This window comes from Pseudophryne corroboree (genome assembly GCF_028390025.1).
Source record: "Pseudophryne corroboree isolate aPseCor3 chromosome 3 unlocalized genomic scaffold, aPseCor3.hap2 SUPER_3_unloc_19, whole genome shotgun sequence".
NCBI lineage: Eukaryota > Metazoa > Chordata > Amphibia > Anura > Myobatrachidae > Pseudophryne > Pseudophryne corroboree.
The window spans coordinates 2016262-2038130 of NW_026967507.1; the positions used below are offsets into that span (position 1 = coordinate 2016262).

The 21869-nt window shown below is 48.4% G+C and overlaps 1 protein-coding gene across 4 annotated transcripts in view; it reads right to left on the reverse strand.

Moving 5' to 3' along the window:
- Positions 1-361: 361 nt before the first annotated feature.
- LOC134983582 (zinc finger protein 883-like) overlaps positions 362-21869 on the reverse strand; it is a 246888-nt gene continuing 225380 nt past the window's right edge. For 2 of the 4 annotated variants that reach the window (XM_063949245.1, XM_063949246.1), the window contains exons 2-5: positions 15269-15386; positions 15091-15188; positions 4595-5186; positions 362-2028 (exon numbers count right to left, since the gene is read on the reverse strand). In XM_063949245.1, the coding sequence (XP_063805315.1) occupies positions 626-2028; positions 4595-5186; positions 15091-15188; positions 15269-15341 (2166 nt within the window). In that variant the 5' untranslated portion in view covers positions 15342-15386 and the 3' untranslated portion in view covers positions 362-625. The remainder of the gene's footprint in view (positions 2029-4594; positions 5187-15090; positions 15189-15268; positions 15387-21869) is intronic. The other 2 variants (XM_063949247.1, XM_063949243.1) reach the window with 2 other exon arrangements.

The window sequence follows — 21869 nt, forward strand, 5'->3', positions numbered from 1 at the left end:
AATCTCCCTGTTTTGAAGGCAAGGGATGATCACATCAAATATTGATTTTAGATTTCATTCTCTGTTCATTTGCACTTTGTTGATAAAAATAAACTATTAACACTTCTATGTATGAAAGCTTTCTTACTTCGTAACATTTTTCCCTCACACCTGCCTAAAACTTTTGCACAGTACTGTATATTTCACATATGCCTGCTGATGGTAATTTGCAATAAGTTGTCCATAACACAGTGACATCACACCACCTTTGGGAATACACTCTGTAAAAGTATGAGTGTTTATCATTTATATTAATATCAATGGCTTCCATATTTACAGTACTAATGCTTTATGTCTATCAATCAGCTCAATTAAAAAAAAATTCCTGTGAGATTTATGTTTATTAAGAAATTTCCCACACCCAGAACACAGAAGAAGCCTCTCACCTATGTGACATCTCATGTATAACAAGATGATTCCAGTATTACACATTTCCCACACTCAGAATATATAAAGGGTTTATCACCCCTGTGACGTCTCTAATCTGATATCTGAGGAAAACATTCCCCACTCAGAACACAGAAATGGCTTCACACCTGTTACTTCTCTGTCTCTCATGTTATTTCAGTATAAAACATTTTCTACTCTAAGAACATGTTAATGACTTTTCACGTGTGTAAGTTCTCTTATGTCTTACAAGATGTGATTTCAGTGTAAAACATTTCCCACACTCAGAACATGGAAATGGTTTTTCACCAGTGTGAGTTCTCTTATGTCTTACAAGATGTGATTTCAGTGTAAAACATTTCCCACACTCAGAACATGGAAATGGCTTCTCACCTGTGTGAGATCTCTTATGTCTTACAAGATTTGATTTTACTGTAAAACATTTCCCACACTCAGAACATGGAAATGGCTTCACAGCTGTGTGACTTCTCTGATGTGTGACAAGATCTGATTTCCGTGTAAAACATTTCCCACACTCAGCACATGGAAATGGTTTTTCATCCATGTGCGTTCTCTGATGTGTAACAAGACTTGATTTCATTGTAAAACATTTCCCACACTCTGAACATGGAAATGGCTTCTCACCTGTGTGAGTTCTCTTATGTCTTACAAGATTTGATTTCACTGTAAAACATTTCCCACACTCAGAACATGAAAATGGCTTCACAGATGTGTGACTTCTCTGATGTGTGACAAGATCTGATTTCACTGTAAAACATTTCCCACACTCAGAACATGGAAATGGCTTCTCACCTGCGTGACTTCTCTGATGTCTAACAAGAGATGATATACGTGTAAAACATTTCCCACACTCAGAACATGGAAATGGCTTCTCACCTGTGTGACTTCTCTGATGTGTAACAAGAGATGATATGTTTATAAAACATTTCCCACACTCAGAACATGGAAATGTCCTCTCTCCTGTGTGACTTCTCTGATGTCTAACAAGAGATGATATGTTTCTAAAACATTTCCCACACTCAGAACATGGAATTGGTTTTTCATTCATGTGCGTTCTCTGATGTGTAACAAGACTTGATTTCACTGTAAAACATTTCCCACACTCAGAACATGGAAATGGCCTCTCACCTGTGTGAGTTCTCTGGTGTCTAACAAGAGATGATATGTTTCTAAAACATTTCAAACACTCAGAACATGGAAATGGCTTCTCACCTGTGTGAGTTCTCTGATGTATAACAAGAGCTGATTCCTCTGTAAAACATTTCCCACACTTAGAACATGGAAATGGGTTCTCATCTGCCTTAGTACGCTGATGAGTAATAGCATTTGTTATCTGCGTAAAATATGTTTTATCTATAGAACAGGAAAATGTGTTATTTGCTTTAGGAGCTATAATAGATGTTACACTATCAGGGGAACATTCCTCATGATAAGCGGGGTTAGATGACATATGTGAACCAAGCAGCACGGAATTTATCATTGGAGTAATAGAGTTTTCTCTTAGAGAAGCTTGTGTGATGTCATCTTCCATTTCCCCATCTGGAGGTAAGCCAAGTGAGGTAGTCCTTTTGCAATGTCCATCTGCAGAGAACAGAACACCCATCAAACATAAGTATATTGAACATATATAGTTGAAAGAAATAAGTGAGAGTAGAGAAAGAAAAGACAGAATGGTGACGAGAACAGGGGAAACAAATGGAAGGGTGGGTACAATGCAGGTATGTAGCAGATGGAGGAAGGTCCCTGGCGCTTCTGGATAGATGGGAGTAAGCATAACCACCTCAGGGACATCTACTAAGAGACCTAAGACCTGGGTATAACAGTTGTGTATGAAGGGGAGAACTTAAAAGTAAATACAAAAAAAGGAGCGTTATGGTAGACTAAACTTGGTTAACTCTCTTTCTTCAAGGTCCATAGGCTTCACAGGAAGACAGTGGGGTGTAGGTGGTGGTAAAGGACCGGGCACCAAGCAGCTAAACTTAGTTATCCCAAGATGCTCCAGTCCTTTTCCCTATACCCCACCCACAGCTCAGGCTCTTCAGTGTTGTCAACAAGCCCACGGCAGAAACAGGATAGGAGAGAAGGAAGATACGGTACACACAAAGAACACACTCTCATGGACAGGAAAAGGGAAATGGTAACCAAGGAAAGAGACCCATAGAAGTCAGGTGCGTCAGGGTGGGTTAACCAAGGTAAGTCTACCATAACTCTCCTTTTCTTCTTCGGGTTGCATAGTTTCCACAAGGGAGATAATGGAGATGTCCCAAATCAGTTGTTCAAGTGAGAGGATGCTCCTGAGTAGATAGGATAATCCGGTGTCCAAATGAAACATCTTGAGAAGCGAATGTATCAAAGGTATAAAACCCAAGAAAGGTGGGGACAGAAGACCACATGGCCGCCTTGCACAGTTGACCCCATGAAGGACCCACAGAGCAAGTAGAATGAGCAGAGACTGTAGCAGGCACAGGAAGGTCAGAATGCCTGTGAGATAGTCATGCAAAGCCATCTGGCCAGAGCCTGTTTGTCAGCAGGCCAGCCCCTCTTATGGAAGCCATAAAGGACAAAGAGGGAATTCAATTTCCTGATGGAACTGGTATGATCCACGTAGATCCGCAGAGACAGACCAAATCGAGGAAGTTCCAGGGAGAGGAAGGTCAGTGCCACAAGTTCCTCATTAAGGTGGAAATCGGAATCTACCTTGGGAAGGTAGCCAGGCCAACTTAGAAAAACAGCTCTGTCCCAATGAAAAATCAGAAAAGGAGAGCGACAGGAGAGCGCCTCAAAATCTGACATCCTTCGGCCAGATGCAATAGCCAGAACAAAGAGTCTTCACAGTTAACAACTTGAGATCCACTGAATCCAAGGGTTCAAATAGGGAACACTTGGTGAACCACTGACAAATCCTATGGAGCCACTGGTGGGACAAAGGGAGGTTGAACACGGAGGACACCTTGGAGAAAGATGCGAACATTCAACATTCAGCAGTGGAGCAATTCTGCATTGGAACCAGACTGACAGGGCACAGATGAGCACTTTCAGAGAGGCCAGGTGGGGTCCGAGATCCAATCCAGCTTGTAGGGAAGGATCCGGGAAACACTAAAAACCGGTGTCGGGTAGCGCACCACCGGAAGTACGTATGTCACACCCGGTAACAGATATAGGTGGAGGCCGGCTTCCGCGCCTTGAGCAAGGTCTGGACCACAGAGCGAGAGAAAAATTTGAACCCTCATGAGCCATGCCATCAAAAGACAGATGGGGCCAGGTCTGGATGGAGAAAGGAACCCTGAGGCAACAGGTCTGGTCATAAAGTAGAAAGAGAGCGTCTATGGAGACTCTGTAGAGCGATGATGCCTGGGCCATGCTACAGCTACCCAAGAGGATGGTGCGTATTTCTTGCTGGAACTTCCAAAGAACCCAAAAAGAGGAAGACTGGACGGAAGAAGCACAGCAGATGGAAGGTCCATTTCATGGCCACGGCATCCACAAAGGGTTCTTCTGGATCCCTTCTCCTGGACCTGTACACGGTAACCTTGTAGTTGTGTCGGGAGGCCATGAGGTCCACGTCTGGCTTGCCCGACTTGTGCACCAGGAGTTGGAAGACCTCTGTGTGTGTAGAGACCAGTTGATGATGTGAAGAAGTCAGTTTCCCTGCTGAATGTCCCTGGTATGAAAACCGCTGATATGGCCGGAAGATGGTGTTTGGCCCATGGGAGAATGTGAGCTACTTCCTGTTTTGCCAACCAACTGCGAGTGCCTCTGAGGGGCTGATGGCACCTGTAGTATGAGATACACCAGAGAGTGTGGGGAAGAGACTGGTCAGATCTCTGGGCCGGTAACACACAGTGACATGATGTGACGGGGGAGAGCAGGAGTATAATAGGGGCTGATGTCTACTGATGTATGAGACACACCAGAGAGTGTGGGGAGGAGACTGGTCAGATATATGGGCTGGTAACACAAGGTGACATGATGTGAGGGGGAGAGCAGGAGTATAATAGGGGCTGATGGCTCCCGACTCCCCCACTGGGCAGATACATCTCCCTCATTAGTCTGTACTGACAGAGGAGGGTGTAGGATAAGAGATTGCTGTAGTGACTGAGCAATGAGAATATGTGACTCTTTTCTGTAATAAGTGTTTATTACTCACCTGTGCCAATATCTGTAGGGATCTCCTCCTCCTTACACTGCTGATCACCCCTCACACACGTCTCTTCTTCTCCCTCTGCATCTTCTGCCTTTATATCAGTCACATACGTCTCTTCTTCTCCCTCTATATCTTCTGCCTTTATATCAGTCACATACGTCTCTTCTTCTCCCTCTGTATCTTCTTCCTTTATATCAGACACATACGTCTCTTCTTCTCCCTCTATATCTTCTGCCTTCATATCAGTCACATACGTCTCTTCTTCTTCCTCTATATCTTCTGCCTTTATATCAGTCACATACGTCTCTTCTTCTCCCTCTATATCTTCTGCCTTTATATCAGTCACATACGTCTCTTCTTCTCCCTCTATATCTTCTGCCTTTATATCAGTCACATACGTCTCTTCTTCTCCCTCTATATCTTCTGCCTTTATATCAGTCACATACGTCTCTTCTTCTCCCTCTATATCTTCTGCCTTTATATCAGTCACATACGTCTCTTCTTCTCCCTCTATATCTTCTGCCTTTATATCAGTCACATACGTCTCTTCTTCTCTCTCTATATCTTCTGCCTTTATATCAGTCAGGTATTCACCCTAAATAGGCCAAAAAACAATACCTTAATAATGTATTTTTCTCTTACGTCCTAAAGGATGCTGGGGTCCATATTAGTACCATGAGGTATAGACGGGTCCACCAGGAGCCACTGGCACTTTAAGAGTTTAATAGTGTGGGCTGGCTCCTCCCTCTATGCCCCTCCTACCAGACTCAGTTTAGAAAAGGTGTCCGGAGGAGCCGGTCACAGCTAGGGCAGCTCTACTGGTAAAAGTTTATGTTAGAGTTTATTTTTTTTACAGGGAGGCTGCTGGCAACAGCCTGCCTGCATCGAGGGACTGAGAGGGGGAGCAGTGTCCGCCCTGTGGGGTCTGAGCCACTGACTCCGCTGACTGGACATTGAGCTCCTGAGGGGACAGATCGCGCCCTGCCACAGGGGAATGCTCACCCCGACAGCCAGCCGCCACCCCCTTGCAGAGCTTTTACTGGTGAGTGAGTCACTGTTCCCCCCCATACAAGCGGAGGGTCAGTGTGAAGAGGGCGGCTGTATGGTTAGGAATGCGGTATTAACCGCGCTCCCGGACGGCTCAGCGGTACTTCAGTGCGGCACTGTGAGGGGCGCCCTGAGCCAGCACCTGACCATTTCCAGCCTGTCGGGGTCCTCGGATCTCAGCCAGCAAACAAATCCTCGGGCCTGTATAATCTCACAGGAGCGGGAAGACATCGTTATTAAGGGGGCGGAGCTTCTCAGAGCGGACCCAGCAGTGTTCAGCGCCATGTTCCTGCCTGCAACTCACTGCCAGTGGATGCCAGGTCCCTCCTGCTCAACTCCAGCTATCTGTACGGTACCAGGGGGTTGTAGAAGGGAGGGGAGGCTGTGTATAGGCTGTGTCTCCTATTAAGGGACACAGTCAGCGCTGGTTTGGGGTCTCCCTATACCTATAATAGCGCTGTGTGTGGGTTGGCTCCAATCTCTGTCTCTCTGCCATTCTTGGGGGGAAACTCTGTCTACCCAGTACCCTGTGTGTTTGTGGGGTGATTGGTGTGTATGTGACAACATGTCTAGGGACACTGTCTCATATGCTGCAGAGGATTTATCTTTCCAGGAAGACTCCATACCATGTAATCAGGATTGCACTGTTGTAGCGCAGATCCCAGCTAGAGTGCCAGAATGGTTAGTCTCTCTGTGGGGGACTATTTCTCACATTTCTGATAGGGTGGCTAGGACTGAACATGCCACTCAGGTCCTGCAATCCTCTATGGTTGTATGGTCTGATACTGCTCCCTCAGGGTTCCCATGCGGTACATTCTCACAAACGTGCACTTGCCAACCTTACGCAGGATGACACGGATACCGACACACTGCAGACGGTGGCGGGGATGTGTCGAGGGGGACGGCATCACTTGCTAAGCGGGTGCAGTTGATGATTGCAGCTGTGAGTGATATATTACACATTTCAGACACAGCTCCGGAACAGGTGGAGGAGGCCTTCTTCACAGATAATAAGAAGCCCCCCCCCCCCTCACCTTCCCGGCATTCAAAGAATGAAACGCTATCTTTGAATAGGACTGGGAAACTCCGGAAAAGAAATTCCAGATCCCTAAGAGAGTGGCTTTTCCCTTCCCTGAGGAAGATAGGAAGAGATGGGAGTCTCCGACGATAGTTGACGCCTCTGTCTCCAGGCTGTCAAAACAGGTGGTTTTACCAGTCCCGGGATCTACCGTGTTGAAGGACCCGGCAGATCGCAAGGTGGATGCTACACTAAAATCCATTTACACAGCTTCCGGGGCTATATTACGGCCTACTATAGCCTGTGCTTGGATTGCTAAAGCTATTGCCAGGTGGTCAATCACTCTGCAGGAGGAATCGTCTACGCTGGATAAAGGTGACGTTGATGTATTTTTACGCCATATTCAGGATTCTGCAGGGTTCCTGGTGGATTCCATGAAGGACCTGGGTTCCATGGCTGCGGGGATCTCCTTCATGCCCGTCTCGGCTTGCAGGTGTCTCTGGCTGCGCCAATGGTCTGCGGACGCGGAATCCAGGAAGAGAGTGGAGGGCCTACCCTATACTGGTCAGGCTCTCTTTGGGGAGGCGTTGGATGCGTGGATTGCCACGGCTACCGCGGGTAAGTCTACTTTTCTCCCCTCACCTGCGCCGGCTACGAAGTAGCCCTTTACACCAGCCACGTCACAGTCCTTTGGGCCGGCAAGGCCTAAAAAGAACAAGCCTTCAAACACCTTCTTCAGAGGTGGTCGTGTCAATGGAAAGAAACCTGCTCCCACAGGTTCCCAAACCCAGAAGCCCACTTCTGATATGCCTAAGTCCTCCGCATGACGGTGGACAGCTAGACCTGGAGGAGGGTCAGGTGGGGGCAAGACTCTGGCAGTTCAGCCACGTCTGGGTGTCGTCTGGCCTGGACCCCTGGGTACTAGATATAGTGTCCAGGAGGTACAGACTGGAGTTTCAAAATCCCCCTCCTCACCGTTTCTTCAAGTCAGGCTTGCCAGCTTTGTAGGCAGACAGAACAGTTCTTCTGGAGACCATCAGAAGACTGGTAGTGTCAGAGGTTGTTGTTCCAGTTCCGCCTCAGCAGTGGAACAAGGGTTATTATTCAAACCTTTTGTGGTACCAAAACCGGATGGTTTGGTACGGCCTATTCTAAACTTAAAGTCTTTTAACGCTTATCTCGGGGAGTTCCAATTCAAGATGGAATCTCTGAGAGCTGTCATCTCAGGACTAACGGAGGGGGAGCTCCTGGTGTCTCTAGACATCAAGGATGCTTATCTCCACATTCTCATTTGGTCACCGCATCAGGCATATCTCAGATTTGCATTGTTGGATGATCACTATCCATTCCAGGCGCTGCCGTTTCGCCTCTCCACAGCACCAAGGATCTTCACCAAGGTGATGGCGGAGATGATGGTTCTCCTCCGCAAACAGGGGGTGAACATAATTCCATATCTGGATGATCTCCTGATCAAGGCGTCGTCCAGGGAGAGGTTGTTGCGATCCATCGCGCTCACGACACAGCTGCTCAGGAAGCACGGCTGGATTCTGAACCTTCCGAAGTCTCATCTGGAGCCGACAAGGAGGCTGTCTTTCCTGGGAATGATTCTTGACACGGAAATGCAGAGGGTATTTCTCCCGGTGGAGAAAGCGTTGGTGATTCAAACAATGGTCCGGGATGTCTTAAAGCCTACCCGGGTATCGGTTCATCAATGCATACGCCTTCTGGGGAAGATGGTTGCCGCCTACGAGGCTCTGTAGAATGGCAGGTTTCATGCTCGACCATTTCAGCTGGACCTCTTGGACCAGTGGTCGGGGTCTCACCTACACATCCACAAGAGGATACGCCTGTCTCCGAAAGCCAGGATTTCACTAGTCTGGTGGCTGCAACTTCACACCTTCTGGAAGGCCGAAGGTTTCGAATTCAAGACTGGATCCTTTTAACCACAGATTCAAGTCTAAGAGTTTGGGGAGCAGTCACTCTGGGGGAAACCTTTCAGGGAAAGTGGTAGAATCAAGAATCCCTCCTCCCAATAAACATCCTGGAGCTAAGGGCCATGTACAAAGTTCTTCTGCAAGCAGCACACCTTCTAAAGGATCGGGCTGTTCAGGTGCAGTCGGACAACGTGACCACTGTAGCCTACATAAACCGACAAGGCAGAACGAAGAGCAGGGCTGCAATGTCAGAGGTGTCAAGAATTCTCCTCTGGGCGGAAAGGCACGCTGTAGTGGTGTCAGCAATTTTCATTCCAGGAGTAGACAACTGGGAAGCAGACTTCCTCAGCAGGCACGATCTCCATCCAGGGGAGTGGGGCCTCCATCCAGAGGTGTTCGAGAAGGTAACCGGTTTGTGGGGGGTTCCTCACATAGACATGACGGTCTCCCGCCTCAACAAGAAGCTGCGGAGGTACTGTTCCAGGTCGAGAGACTCGCAGGCAGTGGCGGTGGAAGCACTGGTAACACCGTGGGTGTTCACGTCAGTGTATGCGTTCCCTCCACTTCCTCTGATACCAAAGGTTCTTCAACTGGTAAGAAGAACAAAGGTTCTGGCAATCCTCATTGCTCCGGACTGGCCAAGGAGGGCTTGGTACGCGGATCTGCTGCTGGAAGATCCAAGGTCCTTACCTCTTCGGGAGGATCTGCTACTGCAGGGGCCATTCACCTATCAAGACTTACCACGGCTATGTTTGACGGCATGGCGGTTGAACGCCAGATCTTAGCTCGGAAGGGTATCCCGAGTGAGGTCATTCCTACCCTGAAACAGACTGGGAAGGGGGTAAAGTCTAAACATTACCATTGCATTTCAAAAAAATATGTTTCTTTGTGTGAGTCCAGGAAGTTTCCTGCGGTGGAGTTTCAACTTCGACGTTTTCTTTTTTTCCTGCAAGCATGGGTGGATATTGGGCTGAGATTGGGCTCCATCAAGGTCCAAATCTCTGCTGTGTCCATCTTCTTCCAAAAACAATTGGCTGTCCTCCCTGAGATTCAGACCTTTTTGAAAGGGGTTCTGCACATCCAGCCTCCCTTTGTGGTGCCAACGGCACCCTGGGATCTTGATGTGGTGTTGCAGTTCCTGAGTTCTGCTTGGTTTGAGCCTCTGTAGGAGGCTGATCTCAAATTTCTCACGTGGAAGGCGGTCACCTTCTTGGCCTTGGAATCTGCGCGATGCGTGTCGGAATTGGGGGCTTTATCTTGTAAAAGCCCCTATCTGATCTTCCATGAAGACAAGGCGTAACTTAGGACTCGTCCACAGTTCCTGCCTAAGGTTGTATCGGCTTTCCATATCAACCAACCTATTGTGGTGCCAGTGGCTACTGACTCCTCAATTGCTTCAATGGCCTTGAATGTAGTGAGGACTTTGAAGAGTTACGTGAAGAGGACGTCTCTTCATAGGAAAAGTGACTCTCTGTTTGTCCTCTATGATCCCAAGAAGATTGGGTGTCCTGCTTCTAAGCAGTCGATTTCACGCTGGATCAGGTTCACTATCCAGCATGCTTATTCCACGGCAGGCTTGCAGTGTCCAAAATCTGTAAAGGTCCACTCTACTCGTAAAGTGGGCTCTTCCTGGGCGGCTGCCCGGGGTGTCTCGGCTGTACAACTCTGCCGAGCAGCTACTTGGTCTGGGTTGAACACGTTTGCCAAGTTTTACAAGTTCGATACCTTGGCATCTGATGACCTCCAGTTTGGTCAAGCAGTGTTGCAGGAGCCTCCGCGCTCTCCCTCCCGTACTGGGAGCTTTGGTACATCCCCATGGTACTAATATGGACCCCAGCATCCTCTAGGACATATGAGAAAATAGGATTTTGGTTCCCTACCGGTAAATCCTTTTCTCGTAGTCCGTAGAGGATGCTGGGCGCCCACCCAGCGCTACGTTTTCCTGCATTGGTTTTCTAGTTCAGTACTGCCTGGTTCCTAGGTGAGTTCTGCGGATTTTACGGTTTTCAGCTGTTGCTGAGATTTCCGGCATGTTGGCCGGATTTACCTGTTGTGTGAGCTGGTATGAATCTCGCCACTATCTGTGTAATTCCTTCTCTCTAAGTATGTTGTCTCCTCGGGCACAGTTTCTACACTGAGTCTGGTAGGAGGGGCATAGAGGGAGGAGCTAGCCCACACTATTAAACTCTTAAAGTGCCTATGGCTCCTGGTGGACCCATCTATACCCCATGGTACTAATATGGACACCAGCATCCTCTACGGACTATGAGAAAAGTATTTACCGGTAGGTAACCAAAATCCTATTTTTTAAGGATATATTAATAATAATAATAATTTTATTTATATAGCGCTCTTTCTCCAACAGGACTCAAGGCGCTTAACAGATACATAGCATAACATAGTACAGAAAATAATAAAGTACATTTTCATAAAATACAGAAGCAAGAAGATATTAAAAGGGACATTTTGGAAATGCTTGAGTAAACAGGAAAGTCTTGAGTCTACTTTTAAAGGATTCTGTAGTTGGGGCCTCTCGCACTGTGCGGGAAAGTGAGTTCCATAGAGTCGGAGCCGCATGACTAAAAGCTCGACCCCCAGGTGAATTACGGGACATCCTAGGTACTGCTAAAAGTCCTTCATCTACAGATCGCAGTAATGGAGTCGGGCAGTATGGGGTCAGAAGCTGTTTCAGGTACCTTGGGCCTTGGTCATGTAGTGCTTTGAAACTCAGTAACCCAATCTCGCCATCGTACAGGCAGCCAGTGAAGGGAGTAGAGGATGGGTGTTATGTGGCTAGAACGGGGCTGGTTGGTAACAGCCTGGCAGCTGTTTTGCACCAGCTGTAAGCGTTGCAATTCTTTTGCTGGGAGACCAAGGTAGAGGGCATTACAGTAGTCTAAACGAGATGATACAAATGCATGTATGACTTTTGGCAGATCATCTGAGGGAATTAAGTGCTTGATTCTGGCTATGTTCCTCAGGTGAAAGAATGAGGATTTGATTGTGGCTGATATCTGATGTTTAAGTGTCAAGCCACCATCCAGGACAACGCCAAGATTCCGCACACGATCACTGGCCTGTAATTCTGAATCCCAGAGTGTAAGTCCAGTTGGTTGGCTATGCTGCAGTCTTGTCCTTTGATGTTGCGGTCGTATCATAAGGACCTCTGTTTTATCCGGGTTCAGTCGCAGCCAACTGGCGCTCATCCACTCCTGTAGTTCAGCTAGACAGCCATTTAGGGTTGCTATTGGGTTATCAGTGCCCGGAGCAAAGGAAAAGTATAGTTGTGTATCATCTGCATAGCAGTGGTAGACCAGGCCATGGCGCCTGATTATTTTGCCCAATGGGAGCATGTATACTGCAAAAAGCATGGGGGGTAGTATAGAACCTTGTGGGACACCACATGGCAATGGCACTGGTGGTGATGAGTAGAATCCAGATGATACTCTCTGTGACCTGCCTGTGAGAAATGATTTGAACCAGCTTAGCACTGTGCCATCCAGACCACAGAAATGTATCAGTCGCTCAATCAGAAGCCCATGGTCCACGGTATCAAATGCTGCCCAGAGATCCAGAAGGATTAATATTGAACAGTCACCTTGGTCTTTTGCCATCAGAAGATCATTTAACACACACACCAGGGCTGTTTCAGTGCTATGTCTTCTCCTGAATCCTGATTGAAATGGATCATAAATATCATGGGTTGTCAGGCTGGTTTCCAGTTGATTTGCAACCACTTTCTCAATAACCTTTCCTAGGAAAGGAAGGTTTGATACCGGTCTGTAGTTGGTCATGCAGTCGGGATCTAAATTAGGTTTTTTAAGAAGCGGTCTAACAATTGCTTCCTTTAGGGGTACAGGAAAGATGCCTGTCTGCAAAGAGCATTGAACAATTTTTGCAAAGACAGGACCAATTATATCCATACAACCAATTAGAAGCTTGGTTGAGGCTGGGTCCAGATCACAGGTGGTGGGACGCAAAATCCGAGCAATTTCAGCAGTGTCCTTTACATCCACTGGGTCAAAGCTGGTCCATGAAGGCAGGTAGCTTATATTGGCAGGCTTTGTAGTTTGGCACTCCTTTGATGGCACTGTGGAGATTCCAGCCCGGATGGTGGATATTTTATCTGCAAAGAAGTTTGCAAACTCGTTGCATCTTGCCTGGGAGAGGGTCTCATCAGTCTGCAGGCATGCTGGCTTGCAAAGCATCTCCACTGTGCGGAAAAGTTGAGCTGGCCTATTGTTTGCTGCTGTGATCTCATTTGACAGGAACTGTGCTTTCTTACGAGTGATTGTCGATTGATATTCTTTGTTATGCTTTATTAGTTTTAGTTCGTCATCCACTAGGTTAGTCTTCCTCCATCGTCTTTCCAGTCTACGCCCCTTTTCTTGAGATCACTAACACTGTTGTCGAACCATGGAGCTTGACGTTGTGGTTTACGAGGTCTTAAACGCACAGGGGCAATAATATCGATTGCAGCCATAACATCCCTATTATAATAACGGACTAGGGAACAGGGATCTTCACAGGCACCCAGTATAGCAGAGAGATCCAGATTTGCTGCAAGAGCCTGGGGAGTCATACCCCTCCTTGGACGATACCTGGTCAACTCCACGGGCAGAGATCTTATTTGAGGGGTTGCAACTGAGAACCAGAGGGAGTAGTGGCCTGACCAGATGACTGGGTTTATTTTTAGGTCAGTGACTTCTAATCCAATCTGAAAGACAAGGTCCAGAGTGTGACCACTTTTATATGTGGCAGATGGAATTACCTGTGTGAAGCCCAGACCATTCATTGTGCACAGGAGGTCTTGGCCAAGGCGTGAGAGCTCATCATCCACCCATGCATTGAAATCCCCGAGGATTAGCCATCTTTGATGTTCCAGAACCAGGCCAGCAACAGTGTCTGCAATTTCTTGTAGAAATATCTTTCCATCTCCAATGGGCCGGTAAATGAGAAGTACTCTGAAACATAATCCTGTCGAACTCCGGGCAGCAATGCACTCGAATGAGCGAGTAGTTTCAACAGGGTGGACCCTAAGTTTAAGTTCTTTTTTGAAGCAGATAGCCACCCCGCCACCCCTGCGGTCCAGTCTTGGGTTGTGGATGACAGAGTAGTTTGTTGGTACTGTAGCCTCCAATATAGGTGCTGCAGTTTTATCTAGCCAGGTCTCTGTAATACAGGCTAGATCGGCAGCTTCAATAAGGTCAGCAATTGTTGCAGTCTTGTTTTTTATAGATCTGGCATTACAAAGGACTGACCTGATTGGGCATACCAGGGGGCCTTCAGTTTTCTTTATGTGAAGTGCAGGAGCTCTGGGTATGGGGGTCACAAAGTGAGAGTTGACAGTTCTGTCCTTCCAAACACAGGGCCGTCTTTTGGGTATCACTTCTATTTGATTGTTCTTTGAGTATGGGGGTGAGCAGGTGGGCAAAGGACTTAGGTGGTTACCGGGGAAAATAAATTTCCGGCCTGCTCGCTTCCCACTAATGCTCCTGTGTTTTCTTTTTAAAATACCATGGGATTGGAGAACAGAAGCATGTGATGGTGTGATAGGAACTGCAGAACGTGGTGGGCGGAGTGAAAGAATGAAGCTGGAGGAATACGTATACATTTGGTCATCAATGACAGATTACTATAAATTTGAGCTGCATATGATGATGAGAGAGGGAGAGAAAGCAGTGTTTTTTTTTTTCTTTTTGCGTTTTGTTTTCCCCCAATTCGGTATGTGATCCAAAATTATAATGGGATTATGAACAAAGTTATTGCTATAACCTATTGGGTGTATTTGAAGCAAGTAATAAATAAAATAACTGCTGATTTAGTCAATTATCCTAGGATAGGCAGCCTTTTGGAAAGGTGCTAGAAGACAGTTTCTACAGTGTAGGTGTGAAAAGTCTCAGTGTGAGAGGCCTTTGAAGTAGATTTTTTTTTTGTGGGGGTAGTGATAACGTGTCCTGGGAATGGATCCTGATTTTAAACAGTGAGCCTTCAGCAATTCAGAGCCTGATATACTGATATTAGTAGATTAATGCAATAAGTCAGTTATTCGTTGCTCAGAGAACAGAGGTGGATGATGTCTAGGTGAGGGTCTGGATGTAGCCAAAGATAGGTTGTAATCCACAGTACCTTATCTGGGTAATGTCCAATGCAGAGTACAGCAGCTGCTAAACTGAAGGATTTCTCAGTGGAGATATGCAGAGGATTCAGTCCAGGATTCAATCCAGTGTGTATCTCAGCGCAGGAATGCAATCCATTGGTTTTGATGAAATGTCCGCGTAGAGTAGTACAAGTTCAAGGTAAGTCCTTGGATATTTATGATGATTCATAGGTCAGTTGTGTTGAATTTAAGCTGTTTTATGGAGATGATCAGGAGCATACAAAAGGTGAGACAGCCATCTTGGGCGCCAGTCACTCAGTGTATAAGACACACAGCTGCTCTACAGATCATACAGTGACAGTCACTTTGGTATATTGGGGAGACCCTAAATCCCACCTACCTGATCCTCCTCTGGGATCCTGTGATTCTCCTCTGTACAGTCCTGGGAATACAGAGGACGGGGACATCTCTCTGGGGTATCTCTATTACTGGGCCCATCTGTAGGAGACACACAGTGACTGAGTACAGTGTATATATGTGATTATCAGATGATGTGTGTATATAGGGGGCCCCCATACCTGCTCTCCCCTGTACAATGCATGACAGTCTCCTCTTACCCAGTGATGTGAGGGGCCGGTGATTTTCCATCATCACGTCCTTGTACAGACCCCTGTGTTCCTCTATATACTCCCCCTCCTGCATGGAGACATAGACAGTGACATCCTGACACCTTATAGGAACCTGACACACACAGTGATACAGTCATCACCCAGACACGTCCCCTGGTGTTACTGTATAATGTCCCATTCCCAGCAGTCACCTCTCCAGTCATCACCCAGACACATCCCCCGGTGTTACTGTATAATGCCCTATTCCCAGCAGTCACCTCTCCAGTCATCACCCAGACACATCCCCCGGTGTTACTGTATAATGCCCTATTCCCAGCAGTCACCTCTCCAGCCATCACCCAGATACGTCCCCCGGTGTTACTGTATAATGTCCCATTCCCAGAAGTCACCTCTCCAGTCATCACCCAGACACGTCCCTCGTGTTACTGTATAATGCCCCATTCACAGCAGTCACCTCTCCAGTCATAACCAAAACACGTCCCCCGGTGTTACTGTATAATGCCCCATTCCCAGCAGTCACCTCTCCGTCATCACCCAGACACGTCCCCCGGTGTTACTGTATAATGTCCCATTCCCAGCAGTCACCTCTCCAGTCATCACCCAGACACATCCCCTGGTGTTACTGTATAATGCCCCATTCCCGGCAGTCACCTCTCCAGTCATCACCCAGACACATCCCCCGGTGTTACTGTATAATGTCCCATTCCCAGCAGCACATCTCCAGTCATCACCCAGACACGTCCCCTGGTGTTACTGTATAATGTCCCATTCCCAGCAGTCACCTCTCCAGTCATCACCCAGACACATCCCCTGGTGTTACTGTATAATGTCCCATTCCCAGCAGTCACCTCTCCAGTCATCACCCAGACACGTCCCCTGGTGTTACTGTATAATGTCCCATTCCCAGCAGTCACCTCTCCAGTCATCACCAGGACACGTCCCCTGGTGTTACTGTATAATGTCCCATTCCCAGCAGTCACCTCTACAGTCATCACCAGGACACGTCCCCTGGTGTTACTGTATAATGCCCCATTCACAGCAGTCACCTCTCCAGTCATAACCAAAACACGTCCCCCGCTGTTACTGTATAATGCCCCACTCCCAGCAGTCACCTCTCCAGTCATCACCCAGAAACGTCCCCCGGTGCTACTGTATAATGTCCCATTCCCAGCAGTCACCTCTCCAGATACATCTCTTGGTGTTACTGTATAATGTAACATTTCCAGCAGTCACCTCTCCAGTCCTCACCCAGACATTTCCCCTGGTGTTACTGTATAATGCCCCATTCCCAGCTGTTACCTATCCAGTCATCACCCAGACACGTCCCATGGTGTTACTGTATAATGTCCCATTCCCAGCAGTCACCTCACCAGCCATCACCCAGATACGCCCCCGGTATTACTGTATAATGCCCCATTCCCAGCAGTCACCTCTCCAGTCATCACCCAGACACGTCCATCTGTGTTACTGTATAATGCCCCATTCCCAGCAGTCACCTCTCCAGTCATCACCCAGACACATCCCCCGGTGTTACTGTATAATGCCCTATTCCCAGCAGTCACCTCTCCAGTCATCGCCCACACACGTCCCCTGGTGTTACTGTATAATGTCACATTCCCAGCAGTCACCTCTCCAGTCATCACCCAGATACGTCTCCTGGTGTTACTGTATAATGTCCCATTCCAGGCAGTCACCTCTCCAGTCACCACCCAGACACATCCCCCGGTGTTACTGTATAATGTCCCATTCCCAGCAGTCACCTCTCCAGTCATCACCCAGACACGTCCCCTGGTGTTACTGTATAATGTCCCATTCCCAGCAGTCACCTCTCCAGTCATCACCAGGACACGTCCCCTGGTGTTACTGTATAATGTCCCATTCCCAGCAGTCACCTCTACAGTCATCACCAGGACACGTCCCCTGGTGTTACTGTATAATGCCCCATTCACAGCAGTCACCTCTCCAGTCATAACCAAAACACGTCCCCCGGTGTTACTGTATAATGCCCCACTCCCAGCAGTCACCTCTCCAGTCATCACCCAGAAACGTCCCCCGGTGCTACTGTATAATGTCCCATTCCCAGCAGTCACCTCTCCAGATACATCTCTTGGTGTTACTGTATAATGTAACATTTCCAGCAGTCACCTCTCCAGTCCTCACCCAGACATTTCCCCTGGTGTTACTGTATAATGCCCCATTCCCAGCTGTTACCTATCCAGTCATCACCCAGACACGTCCCATGGTGTTACTGTATAATGTCCCATTCCCAGCAGTCACCTCACCAGCCATCACCCAGATACGCCCCCGGTATTACTGTATAATGCCCCATTCCCAGCAGTCACCTCTCCAGTCATCACCCAGACACGTCCATCTGTGTTACTGTATAATGCCCCATTCCCAGCAGTCACCTCTCCAGTCATCACCCAGACACATCCCCCGGTGTTACTGTATAATGCCCTATTCCCAGCAGTCACCTCTCCAGTCATCGCCCACACACGTCCCCTGGTGTTACTGTATAATGTCACATTCCCAGCAGTCACCTCTCCAGTCATCACCCAGATACGTCTCCTGGTGTTACTGTATAATGTCCCATTCCAGGCAGTCACCTCTCCAGTCACCACCCAGACACATCCCCCGGTGTTACTGTATAATGTCCCATTCCCAGCAGTCACCTCTCCAGTCATCACCCAGACACCCCCCCCTGGTGTTACTGATTAATGTCCCATTCCCAGCAGTCTCCTCTCCTATCATCACCCAGACACATCCCCCGGTGTTACTGTTAAATGCCCCATTCCCAGCAGTCACCTCTCCAGTCATCACCCAGACTCGTACCCTGGTGTTACTGAATAATGTCCCATTCTCAGCAGTCACCTCTCCAGCCATCACCCAGATACGTCCCCCGGTGTTACTGTATAATGCCCCATTCCCAGAAGTCACCTCTCCAGTCATCACCCAGACACGTCCCTCGGTGTTACTGTATAATGCCCCATTCACAGCAGTCACCTCTCCAGTCATAACCAAAACACGTCCCCCGGTGTTACTGTATAATGCCCCATTCCCAGCAGTCACCTCTCCAGTCATCACCCAGACACGTCCCCCGGTGTTACTGTATAATGTCCCATTCCCAGTAGTCACCTCTCCAGTCATCACCCAGACACATCCCCTGGTGTTACTGTATAATGTCCCATTCCCAGTAATCACCTCTCCAGTCATCACACAGACACATCCCCCTGTGTTACTGTATAATGTCCCATTCCAAGCTGTCACCTCCCCAGTCATCACCCAGACACATCCCCTGGTGTTACTGTATAATGTCCCATTCCCAGCAGTCACCTCTCCAGTCATCACCCAGACACATCCCCTGGTGTTACTGTATAATGTCCCATTCCCAGCAGTCACCTCTCCAGTCATCACCCAGACACATCCCCTGGTGTTACTGTATAATGTACAATTCCCAGTAGTCACCTCTCCAGTCATCACCCAGACACGTCCCCTGGTGTTACAGTATAATGTCCCATTCCCAGCAGTCACCTCTACAGTCATCACCAGGACACGTCCCCTGGTGTTACTGTATAATGTCCCATTCCCAGCAGTCACCTCTCCAGTCATCACCCAGACACATCTCCTGGTGTTACTGTATAATGTCCCATTTCCAGCAGTCACCTCTCCAGCCATCACCCAGATACGTCCCCCGGTGTTACTGTATAATGCCCCATTCCCAGCAGTCACCTCTCCAGTCATCACCCAGACACGTCTCTCGGTGTTACTGTATAATGCCCCATTCCCAGCAGTCACCTCTCCAGTCATAACCTAGACACGTCCTCTGGTGTTACTGTATAATGTCCCATTCCCAGCAGTCACCTCAAAAGCCATCACCCAGATACGTCCCCCGGTGTTACTGTATAATGCCCCATTCCCAGCAGTCACCTCTCCAGTCATCACCCAGACACGTCCCTCTGTGTTACTGTATAATGCCCCATTCACAGCAGTCACCTCTCCAGTCATAACCAAAACACGTCCCCCGGTGTTTCTGTATAATGCCCCACTCCCAGCAGTCACCTCTCCAGTCATCACCCAGAAACGTCCCCCGGTGCTACTGTATAATGTCCCATTCCCAGCAGTCACCTCTCCAGATACATCTCTTGGTGTTACTGTATAATGTCCCATTTCCAGCAGTCACCTCTCCAGTCCACACCCAGACATTTCCCCTGGTGTTACTGTATAATGCCCCATTCCCAGCAGTCACCTCACCAGCCATCACCCAGATACGCCCCCGGTATTACTGTATAATGCCCCATTCCCAGCAGTCACCTCTCCAGTCCTCACCCAGACACGTCCCTCTGTGTTACTGTATAATGCCCCATTCACAGCAGTCACCTTTCCAGTCATAACCAAAACACGTCCCCCGGTGTTACTGTATAATGCCCCATTCCCAGCAGTCACCTCTCCAGTCATCACCCAGACACGTCCCCCGGTGTTACTGTATAATGTCCCATTCCCAGCAGTCACCTCTCCAGTCATCACCCAGATATGTCCCCCGGTGTTACTGTATAATGTTCCATTCCCAGCAGTCACCTCTCCAGTCATCACCCAGACACATCCCCCGGTGTTACTGTATAATGTCACATTCCCAGCAGTCACCTCTCCAGTCATCACCCGGACACATCCCCTGGTGTTACTGTATAATGTCCCATTCCCAGCAGTCACCTCTCCAGTCATCACCCAGACACGTCCCCCGGTGTTACTGTATAATGTCCCATTCCCAGCAGTCACCTCTCCAGCCATCCCCCGGTGTTACTGTATAATGTCCCATTTCCAGCAGTAACCTCTCCAGTCATCACCCAGACACGTCCCGTGGTGTTACTGTATAATGTCCCATTCCCAGCAGTCACCTCTCCAGTCATCACCCAAACACATCCCCTGGTGTTACTGTATAATGCCCCATTCCCAGCAGTCACCTCTCCAGTGATCACCCAGATACATCCCCCGGTGTTACTGTATAATGTCCCATTCCCAGCAGTCACCTCTCCAGTCATCACCCAGACACGTCCCGTGGTGTTACTGTATAATGTCCCATTCCCAGCAGTCACCTCTCCAGTTATCACCCAAACACATCCCCTGGTGTTACTGTATAATGTCCCATTCCCAGCAGTCACCTCTCCAGCCATCACCCAGATACATCCCCCGGTGTTACTGTATAATGTCCCATTTCCAGCAGTAATCTCTCCGGTCATCACCCAGACACATCCCCTGGTGTTACTGTATAATGTCCCATTCCCAGCAGTCACCTCTCCAGTCATCACCCAAACACATCCCCTGGTGTTACTGTATAATGTCCCATTCCCAGCAGTCACCTCTCCAGTCATCACCCAGACACATCCCCTGGTGTTACTGTATAATGTCCCATTCCCAGCAGTCACCTCTCCAGATACATCTACTGTTGTTACTGTATAATGTCCCATTTCCAGCAGCACATCTCCAGTCATCACCCAGACACGTCCCCTGGTGTTACTGTATAATGTCCCATTCCCAGCAGTCACCTCTCCAGTCATCACCCAGACACATCCCCTGGTGTTACTGTATAATGTCCCATTCCCAGCAGTCACCTCTCCAGTCATCACCCAGACACATCCCCTGGTGTTACTGTATAATGTCCCATTTCCAGCAGCACATCTCCAGTCATCACCCAGACACGTCCCCTGGTGTTATTGTATAATGCCCAATTCCCAGCAGTCACCTTTCCAGTTATCACCAAGACAAAACCCCTGGTGTTACTGTATAATGCCCCATTCCCGGCAGTCACCTTTCCAGTTATCACTCAGACAAAACCCCTGGTGTTACTGTATAATGCCCCATTCCCGGCAGTCACCTCTCCAGTCATCACCCAGACACATCCCCTGGTGTTACTGTATAATGTCCCATTCCCAGCAGTCACCTCTCCAGTCATCACCCAGACACATCCCCTGGTGTTACTGTATAATGCCCCATTCCCAGCAGTCACCTCTCCAGTCATCACCCAGACACGTCCCGTTGTTACTGTATAATGTACCATTCCCAGCAGTCACCTCTCCAGTCATGTATAATGCCCCATTCCCGGCAGTCACCTCGCCAGACACATCCCCCGGTGTTACTGTATAATGTCCCATTCCCAGCAGTCACCTCTCCAGTCATCACACAGACACGTCCCCTGGTGTTACTGTATAATGCCCCATTCCCAGCAGTCATCACCCAGACACATTCCCTGGTGTTACTGTATAATGCCCCATTCCCAGCAGTCACCTCTCCAGTCAACACCCAGACATGTCCCCTGGTGTTACTGTATAATGCCCCATTCCCAGCAGTCACCTCTCCAGTCATCACCCAGACACATCCCCTGGTGTTACTGTATAATGTCCCATTCCCAGCAGTCACCTCTCCAGTCATCACCCAAACACATCCCCTGGTGTTACTGTATAATGTCCCATTCCCAGCAGTCACCTCTCCAGTCATCACCCAGACACATCCCCTGGTGTTACTGTATAATGCCCCATTCCCAGCAGTCACCTCTCCA